Source organism: Podospora anserina, chromosome 2 (assembly GCF_000226545.1).
Source record: "Podospora anserina S mat+ genomic DNA chromosome 2, supercontig 2".
NCBI lineage: Eukaryota > Fungi > Ascomycota > Sordariomycetes > Sordariales > Podosporaceae > Podospora > Podospora anserina.
In genome coordinates this window covers 3,056,640-3,068,602 of record NW_001914858.1, presented here as the reverse complement: position 1 = coordinate 3,068,602, position 11,963 = coordinate 3,056,640, and the positions used below count along the sequence as shown (strand labels likewise).

The 11,963-nt window shown below is 52.9% G+C and overlaps 5 protein-coding genes across 5 annotated transcripts; 2 read left to right on the top strand and 3 right to left on the bottom strand.

Moving 5' to 3' along the window:
- Positions 1 to 71: 71 nt before the first annotated feature.
- Positions 72 to 3,670, bottom strand: PODANS_2_8980 (uncharacterized protein; the record flags this gene model as incomplete). Its single annotated transcript, XM_001911642.1, has 5 exons — positions 72 to 1,562; positions 1,632 to 2,357; positions 2,442 to 3,452; positions 3,543 to 3,558; positions 3,624 to 3,670. Coding segments are annotated over 5 exons (3,291 nt in total), but the record flags the coding sequence as incomplete, so codon positions are not given.
- Positions 3,671 to 4,942: 1,272 nt separating this feature from the next.
- On the top strand, positions 4,943 to 5,632 carry PODANS_2_8715 (uncharacterized protein; the record flags this gene model as incomplete). Its single annotated transcript, XM_001911641.1, has 1 exon — positions 4,943 to 5,632. One exon carries the CDS (start codon positions 4,943 to 4,945, stop codon positions 5,630 to 5,632), a length of 690 nt encoding a protein of 229 aa, XP_001911676.1.
- Positions 5,633 to 5,865: 233 nt separating this feature from the next.
- Positions 5,866 to 7,775, bottom strand: PODANS_2_8710 (uncharacterized protein; the record flags this gene model as incomplete). The annotated part of the gene is made up of 3 exons (XM_001911640.1): positions 5,866 to 7,092; positions 7,155 to 7,501; positions 7,553 to 7,775. 3 exons carry the CDS (start codon positions 7,773 to 7,775, stop codon positions 5,866 to 5,868), a joined length of 1,797 nt encoding a protein of 598 aa, XP_001911675.1.
- A 543-nt stretch (positions 7,776 to 8,318) lies between these two features.
- PODANS_2_8690 (uncharacterized protein) lies at positions 8,319 to 8,780 on the bottom strand (the record flags this gene model as incomplete). The annotated part of the gene is made up of 3 exons (XM_001911639.1): positions 8,319 to 8,465; positions 8,536 to 8,675; positions 8,753 to 8,780. The coding sequence occupies 3 exons, from the start codon at positions 8,778 to 8,780 to the stop codon at positions 8,319 to 8,321; spliced, it is 315 nt and encodes a 104-aa protein (XP_001911674.1).
- A 450-nt stretch (positions 8,781 to 9,230) lies between these two features.
- Positions 9,231 to 11,873, top strand: PODANS_2_8680 (uncharacterized protein; the record flags this gene model as incomplete). Its single annotated transcript, XM_001911638.1, has 3 exons — positions 9,231 to 10,797; positions 10,845 to 10,932; positions 10,991 to 11,873. 3 exons carry the CDS (start codon positions 9,231 to 9,233, stop codon positions 11,871 to 11,873), a joined length of 2,538 nt encoding a protein of 845 aa, XP_001911673.1.
- Between the last annotated feature and the right edge of the window lie 90 nt (positions 11,874 to 11,963).

Here is an 11,963-nt window from a genome sequence, read left to right as displayed (position 1 = left end):
TAATCGGGCCCAACATGGCTACAACGTCGCTTTGGGATTGCTGCTAGAGTATAATAACCACCGCTCACAACTCAATCAGAGTCATCAATATTGATCGGCTCATAATGCTTCACCGCTGCCAAGTTCTGCTCCACGGTAGCCTCCCTGGTGGGTGCAAAACCCACGGATGTGTACGCAGCTCCTACATTCGTAGCCACTCGCTGCCTCCGACCTGGGGATGGGGTACCATTAAAATATCTCGACTGAGAGCCCGTGGTAGGTGGAGAGCTGGCACCAGGGCGTTTTGGGCGAGAACCCCCAGTGGGCGTGGAACCGGTATGAGGACGCTTCGACGCCCCTGTGGACGTGGAGCCAGCATCAGCACGTTTTGGATTGGGAGCCTGGGCGGGAGATGACTGTGACATTAGGGCAACCTGGCGCGTCGGCTGGCGAGGCTTTGCATTCTTGGTGTGCCCAGGAGGTGTGGCTGACTTGTTGCAGAATGACTTTGCGTCGAGCTCTTGCACCGACGTATCAACCGCTTTCTTTGCCTCCGCCGGGGAACTCGATATCCTCGCCGTGAACAATGTGGAGTCAGGGCGACCCAAAGGGACAAGCATGACTTCATCATCTTCCGCATGAGAAGATTGCCGCGTCGGCGAAGTCCCCAACTTTGAAGCGGGGCGCTCTTTAGGCTTGGGCACGTGCTTCGAGAAACCGGGCTCTACAAGTGCGGAGAGGTCGGTGATTTGAGGAGGTTCTGGGGTAGGGGAGTCCTCGATAGAATCCTCAATAGAAGGAATGAGGGGTGTGTCGACGACGAGGTCCATAGGCTTGATTACCTCCTTCCCACCTTCTGTCGGTATCATACGTCCTGCTGGCTCCTTTGCAGTTTTCGCGGGCTTTGGTGCCTTTACAGGAGACCCTATTCGCCCTTGCGCCGGTTCTCCCGCCATTTCCACAGGTTTCAGCGGCTCTGGTACAGCTGCATGTCGTGATTCCTCCCTCCGGCCCACAACCGAATCGCGAGAAGGAGAGGTGCTCAGTTTGGCGCTTTGAGCAAAAAGTTTTGTCATTCTCTCCGCGGACATGGGATAGATCATCCCCGCATTTTGCTGCCGGCCAGGCTCTGTGCGGGTCATACTCTTTTCGTAGAAGATAGTATCCCTCCAGAGCGTTCGCAATAGGGGGGCACTTAATGCCCATTCGTGCGGCTCCTTAGACAGCAGAGCCTTGACGAAGGTATCTGGATCCTTGACAAACTCTTGCACGTATCCAAGGACATAGACTCCGCAGTCTGTGAGATTCGATTGCTGCGGTATATTAGTGGCCTTCATCCCAAGGCGAGTTGGCCAATCACCTTGCTCAAGCCTCCTGCCACGCTTGTCTTCGAACTCTTCAACGAGATATCGGCGGAGGTTCTTAACGGCAGGGCCGTGACTAGATCCGAGCGAGTCCAAGAGAATGATTCTGGGGTCATCAAGGCTATAAGCAGGCTTGCGTTGCTTTGGCTGAGTAGAAGCTAATGGGCCGAATCCGGGTTTGCCATCGGTGGCTTTGTCCACAACATCAGACGTAACCAGCTTTGGTGCATCAGTCATTTAGACGTCGATAGGGATCGTGGCTTCGGCTTCTTTGGCCTTATGACGAACAGCCGGATCAAGTTTCCCTGGGTTGCAAATTATGGCAACCCACCAGTGGAAGTGCTGGTTGATTGGGACGACAATGTAGTCATAGGACAGCAGATCCACCTTTGCAGTCCATCTCTTGACATTTTCGTACTTGAATTGGTTGCCACCGTCCCCGGTCAAACTCGTGTAGAAAAAGCTGTTGTGCATGTAGACTCGCTTGCTGAGATCGGGATGCTTGTCAGTGAACTTTTCAAAAAGGTACTTTAAACCAAATTCAATGATGCTGTCGTTCAGATACTGGCCCTCATCCAGTCTTGGTATGTCATCCTTGGTCACCTGTACTCTGCCAAATTGTAACGGTGTCTTCCAGTCTTCCAACCAGCTCCTGTTTTGCAAAGACCAACGAGGCGGAGGAGGGGTCTCAGGCGATAATGATAGATCTACATCAATTGGAGCGGAAGTCGCATCTGTCGTTGATCCATGAGTTGACCTCAAAGATCGTCTGCCGTAAGTCGCGACTGGTTGGGGTGTTGCGGGCTCCGAAACTTGCATGGAACCGCGGATGGTGGTTCTCGGTTTGTTCGAGGGTGAGACTTGGCTGGGTGTAATGCTAGCACTGGTGCCCCGTGCCTTGCCAGCATCGGGAGGCTGAGCATTAGGAGATCCCGCACCAGCGACTTTGCCTGCTGATGACCATGGGGTATCTCGATTGATTTCACCGAGTGCTTTGTCATAAATGGCATGGAGCTTGTTACTAGAGTATGGTTAGCGAGGGCGGAGGACGAAATGCTTCGAGGATATGTACCTGTCTTCCTCTTCCACCACCTTTACCTTGAGAACCCTTGTAGCCCAACGAGCAACAGATGAAGCATCCTGAGGAGTCGCAAACTTGATGACCAGCAGTTTACCGATGTCCAGAGATGTATCAGTGGGTTGAGTGACCTTAATGAGGCTACTGGACGGGTGAAAATGCAAGGCTTTGATCTTGTTTGTAAGCTTGAGCCACTGTTGCGTCCCGTGGGGGTTTCCATTTTGTGTAAAGGCGCGAAGTTCCGCCTGAGGTTTATCATGATGTGCTTGCATGTAGCATGCATCTGTCCCGGCTTTCTCACCAGCCACATAATAGTAATTCCGGTAACAGACTGCTGCAGAAACAGTGAAGCGTTCGGACTCTCCAAGAGACTGACAGTCCTCACGACCGTTGGCTGCCTTTCTGGGGAATTGTGTAGGGACTATATCGCCCCTGCGAGAGACGCTGGGCCCTGGCTGGCGCTTCTTGCCATCATTGGGCGTATGACCCATTGCCAGCTCGTCGTCTTCGTGGGATTCCTGTTTCAGTCTCTTCTTCCCCTTGGGTTGGGCAGGCTGTAAGTGGGCTGATATATTCCTCAGAATCTCCAAGTCGGCCGCATCGCTTTGCACTTTAGACCGAGTTTGTTCTTGATTATCGGGGGCAGTGTATTTCTGACCGAACGCACTGGGAAAGTCCTCGGCCGAGGACTGACTCTTGTTGCTACCAAGAGACCTATGCCGGTGGCGGCGATTGCCTCGACCCTGGTACTCAGCCATTGCATGTGAATTCCACATATGAACATGCGAACTGATAGGCGAAGGAGATATTGAGGGGCTGTACGTGTGACCCCGCGATTGAATCGGTTGAGACGGGAATTCCTCGATAGACTCTTGTGACCCCCGTGGTATTACTTCGGTATCCCGGCTCGTCTTCTGCCGCTTCGCTCGTGGTGTTTCTCGAGAGTCATTGGAATGGGCCGATTGTGGCCTTTCGGTCGTCTTCTTGGGGCTCGAATCGAGGGTGTTGACGGCTTTCGCGCCCCAGGGATTCTAGGAAAGTTAGTAGCAATCCTGCATTATGATTGCAATGAAGTCGAGACGTACAAGTGATTTGAACACCGATCGGAGAGACATGTCGACACTGCGCTTTACAGGGCTTTACCACAGGCAGTGATTAGCTTCGGCGTAGTCAGGACAGTTTCATGGACACAGGCGCAATACCCATAGTCTGGAAAAGTGTGTGCGGTGCGGTGGTAGTCGAGCTCCTTCCTGGCAATAAGGTTAGGTTACGCTGCACAGAAGAGTTCGCCTGGCATCACAGGTAGATCAAGGGCTTACTCTTTCGCACTTTTCGCATCCTGGGCAGCTGTGGGAGCGGAGGGAGTCAGCAGGGTCGCTGTCCTGGTTCCAGTTTCGTGCGAGTTTCTCTGAGCAGGTGAAGAGTGCTCTGGTGGATCTTGCGCGTTCCTGTACAGAAAATGTGACCGGTAGGGTTCTAGGTTAGTGGGGCCCTCTACCATGTGCGCGCGCAAGATCAGGCATACCTTGATTGCTCCAGCTTGGAGAGCTTGAGACGGTTCTTGCGGCGGAGACACGATCCAAAAGCTCATAGGTTCCTTAGGCACGAAAAGACGGAAAACCAACTGCTGGTTTGTTGCGTGCAGCAGCTGTTGTCTTTTCTTTGGATGTCACGAGAACCTGTTTGTCTTGCCTGCCGGCAGCTTTCCCGCTAGATAGGCCATGATCCCTGTGGCCTCAAGCGCACTGACCAGGCCCACACCCAACCCACCTTGGCATTTCTGCTTGTGGAACTTGAACAAGTTCACCACATTCACATGTGTTACCAACACCTGGCACAAGCACAGCATGTTATTTTGCAGATTCTGTAGATAGAGGTTAGAAAGGGTCACAAAACATCTTTCTAGGCTTTGTCAAGATCTACTTAGGTGAAAAACCAGAGTGTAGGTATTGTGAAATACTACATGCAATAAGAGTACTTGCTCAAACTGACTAATTTGGTGGGGTCAACCAGCTCCTCACGCTCACTCTTAACCCCGGATCCAACCTCACAAGAATGCGTATGTAAACAACCTCATTTTGACCACTTGATCTATGAACTTGATGATTATAAAACGCAGTTCTTTGCCTCAATCATTACTCTCCATATCTCTCCCAAGGTTTCTCAAATTTGGCTCCAAATCCTACAAACCCCCACCAAAACCTCCACCATGACCCCCACCAACAAAACAACCCACATCGACCGCACCGCTCACGAACCCCGCGATAACGTACCTCTTCCCCTGTCCTCCTTCATCCCCCAGCTCTACTAACATCCCTCTAGTCCCTCCACGAACTCCTCATAACCACCATAACCCCCATAACCCCCGCAATCCGCCTCTTCCACCTCACGCCCTCCCAACCCTCCCAACCCCCCATCAGCTTCCTCCCCGGCCAATGGGTAGACCTCTACTACCCCCCCTTCCCTTCCTGCCAAAAACCCGGCGGCTTCACCATAACCTCACCCCCATCTCCACCCCCACATGGAACTAGCAATCCAGCAATCCCCCCTCAACCCCCCAGCAGCCTACCTCTGGCAGGACCCCTCCACCCTCTTACACACCCCCGTCCGCATCCGCATAGGCGGTTCCTTCACCTACCCACCCCAAATATTCTCACGTCCCTCCGAACAACAGCTGTTATTATCCTCTCCCAGATCTAGTAGCACACCCCCGGGCTTCAAAAAGTTGGTGTTGGTGGCAGGAGGAGTTGGCATAAACCCCCTAATCAACATCCTCTCCCACATCTCCACCACCCGCCCCCAACCCGAAATCACCCTCCTCTACTCTCTCAAAGATCCCAACAGCAAAATCCAATCAGGCGACACCTCCCAAGCCCTCTTCCTCGACCGAATCATCAATCTATTCTCCAACCAAAACGACCCCCTGAAAGGCAACATCAAGCTCTTCCTCACCACCACTGGTGGCCCCAACAACACAAACAACATCTCAACAAACGAAATAACAACCAAACATTTATCCATCCCTTTCGAAAGGAGAAGGATATCCCTCTCCGACGTCTCAAACGCCATCGGGGAGCACAAAGACGACGTGGCAGTCTACATATGCGGTGTACCCTCCATGACCGACCAATTTGTTGACGGCCTGACCTCTCCCTCCCCACAAGGTCTAGGCATAGACAAGAGCAGGGTCCTGTGCGAGAAATGGTGGTAATAATCTAGCAAATTACTCCTCTCATGAAAAGTATCAGCAGCCCCTTATATGTACTTTAAGACACCCAACGTAACATATCATATCTTCCTTCATGAAAACCAAACAGTAAACTAGCCGTACATCAGGGTATAATACAACACAACATTCCAAACACCATCCCAAAAAGACCTGTTCCGTAAAAAAAAAAAAAAAAAAAACTTCTATTCCCCAACCAGCATCTGCTCACACCCACATCAAATCCAGTTCCCAACCCTCTCCCCACTCCCTTCACTCCCCGTCTCCCCCTTATCACCAACAGAGACCTCCCTCCTCCTAACCATCTGCGCAAGCTTCCTAGGTGAAGCACTAAACTTCTTCTTCTTCAACCCAGAAAAAAGGCCCCCCCTACTGCCAACCCTCTCCGCCGCCTTCGGGCTCCAAACACGTCGTCTCCCATCATCTCCTCCTTGCGTCGTCTGTGGAGGAGAAGGACTGCGGCTCATCCACTGCGCCTCCGTCAACGTCAGCGTCTCCTGCTGAGTGATCAACTGATCAATATTCTGATGATGATTCTCCTGCTGAGGATGGAAAAACGACACCGACGGCGGCCTGGTATACTGCCTGAGCGGGTAAGCAGCTTGGTGTCGATGCGGTGGCGAAAAACTCGCCAGTCCATTATCAAACTTGCTTCCCGTCATCGGGTAATACCCCCCAGGAGACAACCTCGACTCGGTGATCGATCCATTCGTCGAAAGAGGCGACATTTCATAATTAGAAATCGAATACTCCTCTTCGTTGCCAACATCAACTATCTCATCCGCCTCAGGGGTGACAAGCTGCCTCACAGACTCGGGCGACCTAACCCTCTTCGCCATCGCTGCAACGCCAAACTCGGTGTTATCCAAACTAAAAGAGTCATCGTCGATATGTTGGCAAAGCGAAGGCGTTATTGAGGGAGCTCCCGACACTGCAGAGACGGCAGATGCAGCCGAGGATCGTCGTGAAGGTCTGCCAGAAAGCTGGTGAATGGGGAGTTCTGGCAGAGGGCGCTGGAGATACGACTCACGGTAGCAATCCCTAAGTGCTTTGCTCGGCTGGGGCAGCACAGCCTTGGATGTGGAAACCTGGAACCGCTCGGGTGGCGTGTTGAGCACGTAGACCGAGGGTTTGCGACGCAAGACGTTTTCTTGTTCCACCTCTTCGCTGTCGTCAAAGACTGCCTCATCCGAATTCTCCAAAGGAGACCGAACCTCTTCCGATGAACCGTTCTCGGTGGAGTCGATACTTGGGCCGCTATCACGCTTTGTGTTTGGCGAGATGTTTCGGAGAAAGTCGAGCTCCTTTGTGGGGATCAAGTTCAGCTGCTCGAGGTTACTCCAGGTGCGGTAGTGAAAACGGAACGAGGCAAAGGGTGACTCCTTGGGATCCATCAATATGAAGGTGTAGTAACACATGTCTTGAGGTTGTTCAACAAGACCAACACTGGGAGCCCTAGCATTGAAGTTAGAGGACAGAGTTGACAACTCGCAGTCAAAGACACTTACGCTATGCCATAGTTGTCTTGGAGTCGATATTCTTCCAGCTTTGGAGCTCTAGCCCGCCGTGCTTTAGCGCGAAAGGCTTGTATCTCAATCAAACCGCCATCCTCTGCCACAGATTTGTGCTCCTGGCCTGGCAAGAAGACGAAGTTGCGGCTTTCGATCCCGACTTGGTCCATGTATCGAGATGTTGGCGCCCAGAGGGACTTGACTACCCTTCCATTATCCTTGACAGCTGGTTCAATCCCCCAGGCGGAAATGGGCCTGGCGTTCATGTAGAGTCGAAAGAAAACAAACTTGCAAGGGGAAGGCGGCGGAGCGTTGACGGCATAGTTGATTGAGAAACGGGTTCCTGGACCGAATTAGCGGATGCCTCTGCACCATCTTCGATCGAAAATCTCACCAGAAACAGATGGAATGTAGACAGACACTGACGGGCCATACTTGTGGTACTGAGCCGGGGTTGGGTGAAAGGTCGTGGCCAAGCTCTTGGGTATATCGTCGGGAACAGTCTGAGAGAAGCTACGAGCTGGACATCTTGAACCTTCTGGATGCGGGTACTCGGGGATTCGTTCATCGTCTGGGCTCGTAGAGATGGAAATCTCGATGCCTCGGAGGCTAGGCATCTTGAAGGAAATCAACGAGTGACTGGAGGAAATGAAATGTCGAAAGAAAAGGCGACTCTGTGGGCCTGAAGGCTTCCCGGATGCGCAAACAAGATGCAAGCAGGAACCAAAATGGTCGACAGCCTGGTCGAGAAGAAGGAAAGTCGCTGGAAAGGAAGGGCCAAACCTGAGAGAAGTGAATGCACTCACTGCCAGACCAGACAAGACGGAAGGCACGCAGGTGAAGTTTCCACTCGGAGCATGGTTTGCGGAGACACAGGCGTCTGCCCTTCAGGTTCTGGCTCCTGGGCTCTGCTGAGTTGCTCCCGGTATTTGTTTACATCCGAGCCCTACAAAGCTCTCTCAGTGGTTCAGAAGATATGCTTCACTTGGTCTACCGCAGCACAAACCAAACCCAACCCATTATCAACGAACAAGTCACCATTTTCCAGAGCTCGACTAACATGAATGTATCAGCTTCGTTTCTCACCATTGCCGGGTTGCAAACCACCGCCAGTAATTGTATATGCACATCGGAAACGTCTATTCTCTCATCGGCCCCGTCTAGCTCGATCCAAGCACCTTCTTTGTGTCGTCCTCCTTGTCTAGCAGCCCCAGATTCCTTATTTGCGTAGCATTCGGAGGATTCTCTTTCAGCTTCTTGGCCTCGGCAGCTCTGTAAGCAGCCTGCAGGGCCTTGACTCTGGCAGCCTGTATCACAATCTCGATCAGCGAGAGGTTCCCTATGATGTTTGCGCCGGCGCTCGGGGCAGTCGCTAACCTCCTTTCTGTGGTGCAAGCACTCGTAGTAGTCCTCCATGTGCCCGGCGCACTTGGCCTTTCCAGAGTCATCGAATTCGGTGGTGTTGACAACGTAGCACGAGAGCAGCTCCTGCCAGAAGGGGAAGCACCGAGACGGGCCTGCGAGGGCATTGTTAGTTTATATGTTGCTAGGTGAGGGCCAATTGAGGCCATTGGGACGTGTCCAGGCTACCCACCGCCGTTCACGCCGTATCCGGACGCCATGATGGGCTATGAATTTCCCTGTTTGTGGTGTGGCAGGAGGGGAAGTTGAGGGGAGGTCGCGAATGTCGTCGGCGTCCAAAGTCAATGTGATGTTCCCACTTGGAGCTTGGCCAGCAACAGACACACGCACGGGAGAGCGGCAGCCACACTTTTGCAGGTCAAGCCACAGCAGGGATGACCCACAATGACGGACTGCGGGCGAAATGCCCTGCCTTCGATTGGCTGGCTGACCCCTATCCCTGCCGCTTTCTTGGGGGAAGATGCCAAGAGCGAATGTGTTCATGATCCCCAACTGCTGTTTGTGGAAGCTCTCAGCTCCGTGTCCTTGTCGTTGACTGACAAGTTGCCATGTGAAGGCATATCCGACGTAATTCGACATGCGATTTTGCACCGTTCCATTCATTCTCTAGGTCGATAGTACGAATCTCGGATACAGGAGCCTCGAAAATAATGACCCTCTCACTATCAGCGGCAAAGCTGGTCCTCCTTGCCGTGCACTTTGCTGTTCAGGCCGATATCGATAGCTTGGCTGTCCTTGCTGCCCGCCATGACACTGTCCTGCGCAAAGACCTGGTGTTGCGCATTCTCCTGACATACCTCCCCGAAACCTTACAATCAAACAAATACGTCGGATTTCTCGAGAAGATCGAAAAGGGAACACTTTCAGAAAACACCAACCATGACGTCGATGCTTCATCTGTAGAGACGCTAGCCGAGGGGGATGCGACAAAGCGGGTGCGCAAGCTTCGACTACTGCCCTTGACTTTCAAGGATACACCAAAAGAGGTTGGGGATGACCCTATCACCTCCTTCCTTGTCCGGAGGTCATACAAGGTGGACGAGGAGGCTGGCTTGCTCGCGGAGCTCCCGACCTTGTTGCTGCCGTTCATGAATCAGTCGGCATACGTGCGGACCCTTTTGATCTCGACAATCTTGCCGCTTTTACGACGAAACTGCGAATACCACCCAGAGGATCCAATTCAATACACCTTGTCTGCTTTTCAGGAACTTCCAGATCGTGTTGCCGTCAATCTGTTACTGTCTCGGACCGGAGCCAGGGAAGAGGACTTGCCCGTAGTAGGACGAGACTTGCGGGGTCTAATCGGTCCATGGCTTGTGGACGAAAAGAAGTGGAAGACCAGGAGACGTAGTATCGTTTCTCCCAACGGCGAGGAAGACGACGGGATTTGTGCCGGATACGACGAGGTTCTTCGCTGGCTCACCACGCAAGCATCAAAGAACTGGAGGGTGGCCGTCAATGCTATTCAACAGTGGGGTGGTCCAGGAGATGCTGACCTGGCCGGCTGGGGGAAGCTGGAGTTGACAGAGCAACAGCAAGACCGTGTGCAGCGAGCCTATGCGCAGGCAGCATTGGCATCGGCCTATGTGCTTCCGGAAGCGTCATCTGAGGCGATTGAGGGGGCATATAGTATCGCGGCTCAGGTTGCGAACCTCCGTGGTCTAGATCCGCTGCCCCTTTTTCCCTCAGCTGTCGCACTCCTGCCGCCCCTTGCCGAGCAAATATCTGAGGACATCATCTCCACCAAAACCGCGACGTTTATGCGGAATGATCTGTTGGCTTCATCGAATATTTTGACGTCGCCCGACAACTCTGCTGTCGCTTTCTTGGAGGCACTGATTCTCAGTGCTCATCTTCTCACCCATGCCGGCCAAGCTTGCACCATTAGAAGAGCCGGAGAGCTCGCCTTGTTACAAGACGAACGTGACCAGAAAGAACAGGCCAGCAAGTTGATTCATCATCTCAACCACAACGGCCCAAAGACAGACGATAAATTTTGGTTGGGGGCGAGAAATGAGATTCTCTGGCTTCGGGATTGGGGTGCTGAGGAGGTGTCTCTTGAGGCCACTCCTAAGGGGGTGTTCAGCAAGCTGAAAAAAGAGTTTTTGGAGGTTGAGATTCTCAAGGCGTTGCTTTTCAACACACGTAGGTTGTTTCTTCTAGGTTCTGTTCTTCTCTTTACTAACTGCCGAAAGGCTACTCCTTGGCGCGGTCGTTGTACGAAGACGCCCCTGACAGGCCCCTGGACGAGAAGGTGCTGCAAGACACGGTCTACGCCACCGCCATGACGGCCTACGACAACGCTTCCAATCCCAACCGCACTCGCGGTGGGCTCAAGAAGTGTGATGAGATGTAAGCCAACGCCTTCTCAACTCCTCTCACTTTCTCCATACTAATAGTCCTCCCTCAGAATCAAAGCCTTCCCCTCCACCCTCCCCAAATCCCACCCCCTCGCCCAAAAAGTCGAGGCCCTCCTCCAAGCCACCCACGCCCTAAGTGAATACCGTCTAGTCCTCAAACAAGGCGAACCCTTCACCCCTATTGTCCTGCGGGTGCACTCGGATCCGATCTCCATCATTGGCAAAATCCTCGAGCAAAACCCCAAATCATACACCCGGCTCCAGGACTTTGTCGACCTGGGCAACCGGATGGTCCAAGCCGGGCTGGTTAAACAATCTCCTTCCTCTCATCCATCCTCTCTCCAGCACCCGCCAGAACAGGTGTCTCAACGCATCACAGCCATGTGCATCGACGCGGCTTTAACAGAAGAAGATTTCGAGACAGCCTACTCTTTTGTCGTCACCCGTCTCGATTCTCCTGCTACCGGCCAACAAAAAGATGATTACTCGTGGCGAGTGGCGCTGCAGGCGGGGAAGTACCGGCGCACGGCGAGGACGACCAAGCCGACGCATTTTGGGACCGGGAGCGCGAACGAAGAGATTAGGCACTTGGAGCAGAGGATTGAGTGTTTGAGCGTTGCGTTGAGGATCGCGCCGGGGGCGACGCTGCAGGAGATTTTGAATGTTTATCGACGGGCGGAGGAGGAGCTGGAGGTGAAGGTTAGGCAGGAGGAGGAGAGGGAGGAGGAGTGGGATTGGAGGGGGGATAGTGTCTCGGGCACAAACATGCCGGGGGGGTTTAACAGTACGAAAAAGGCAAAACAAAAAGGTTCTGATACAGAGAGCCCATCGATAGGTGTTAAAAGTACCACACTTTCTGCCTCACTGTTTTCAACTCCGACTCCCACCTCCAACTCCCACAGAAACTCAAAAACATGCTCAGCATGGAGATGATCAGCTCCTCCCAACCTTTACATTACTATTGATAACAACGACCCCTCAATGGAACGTAGCAATCAAGCCCAGGTCCCTAACAGCCCCTGA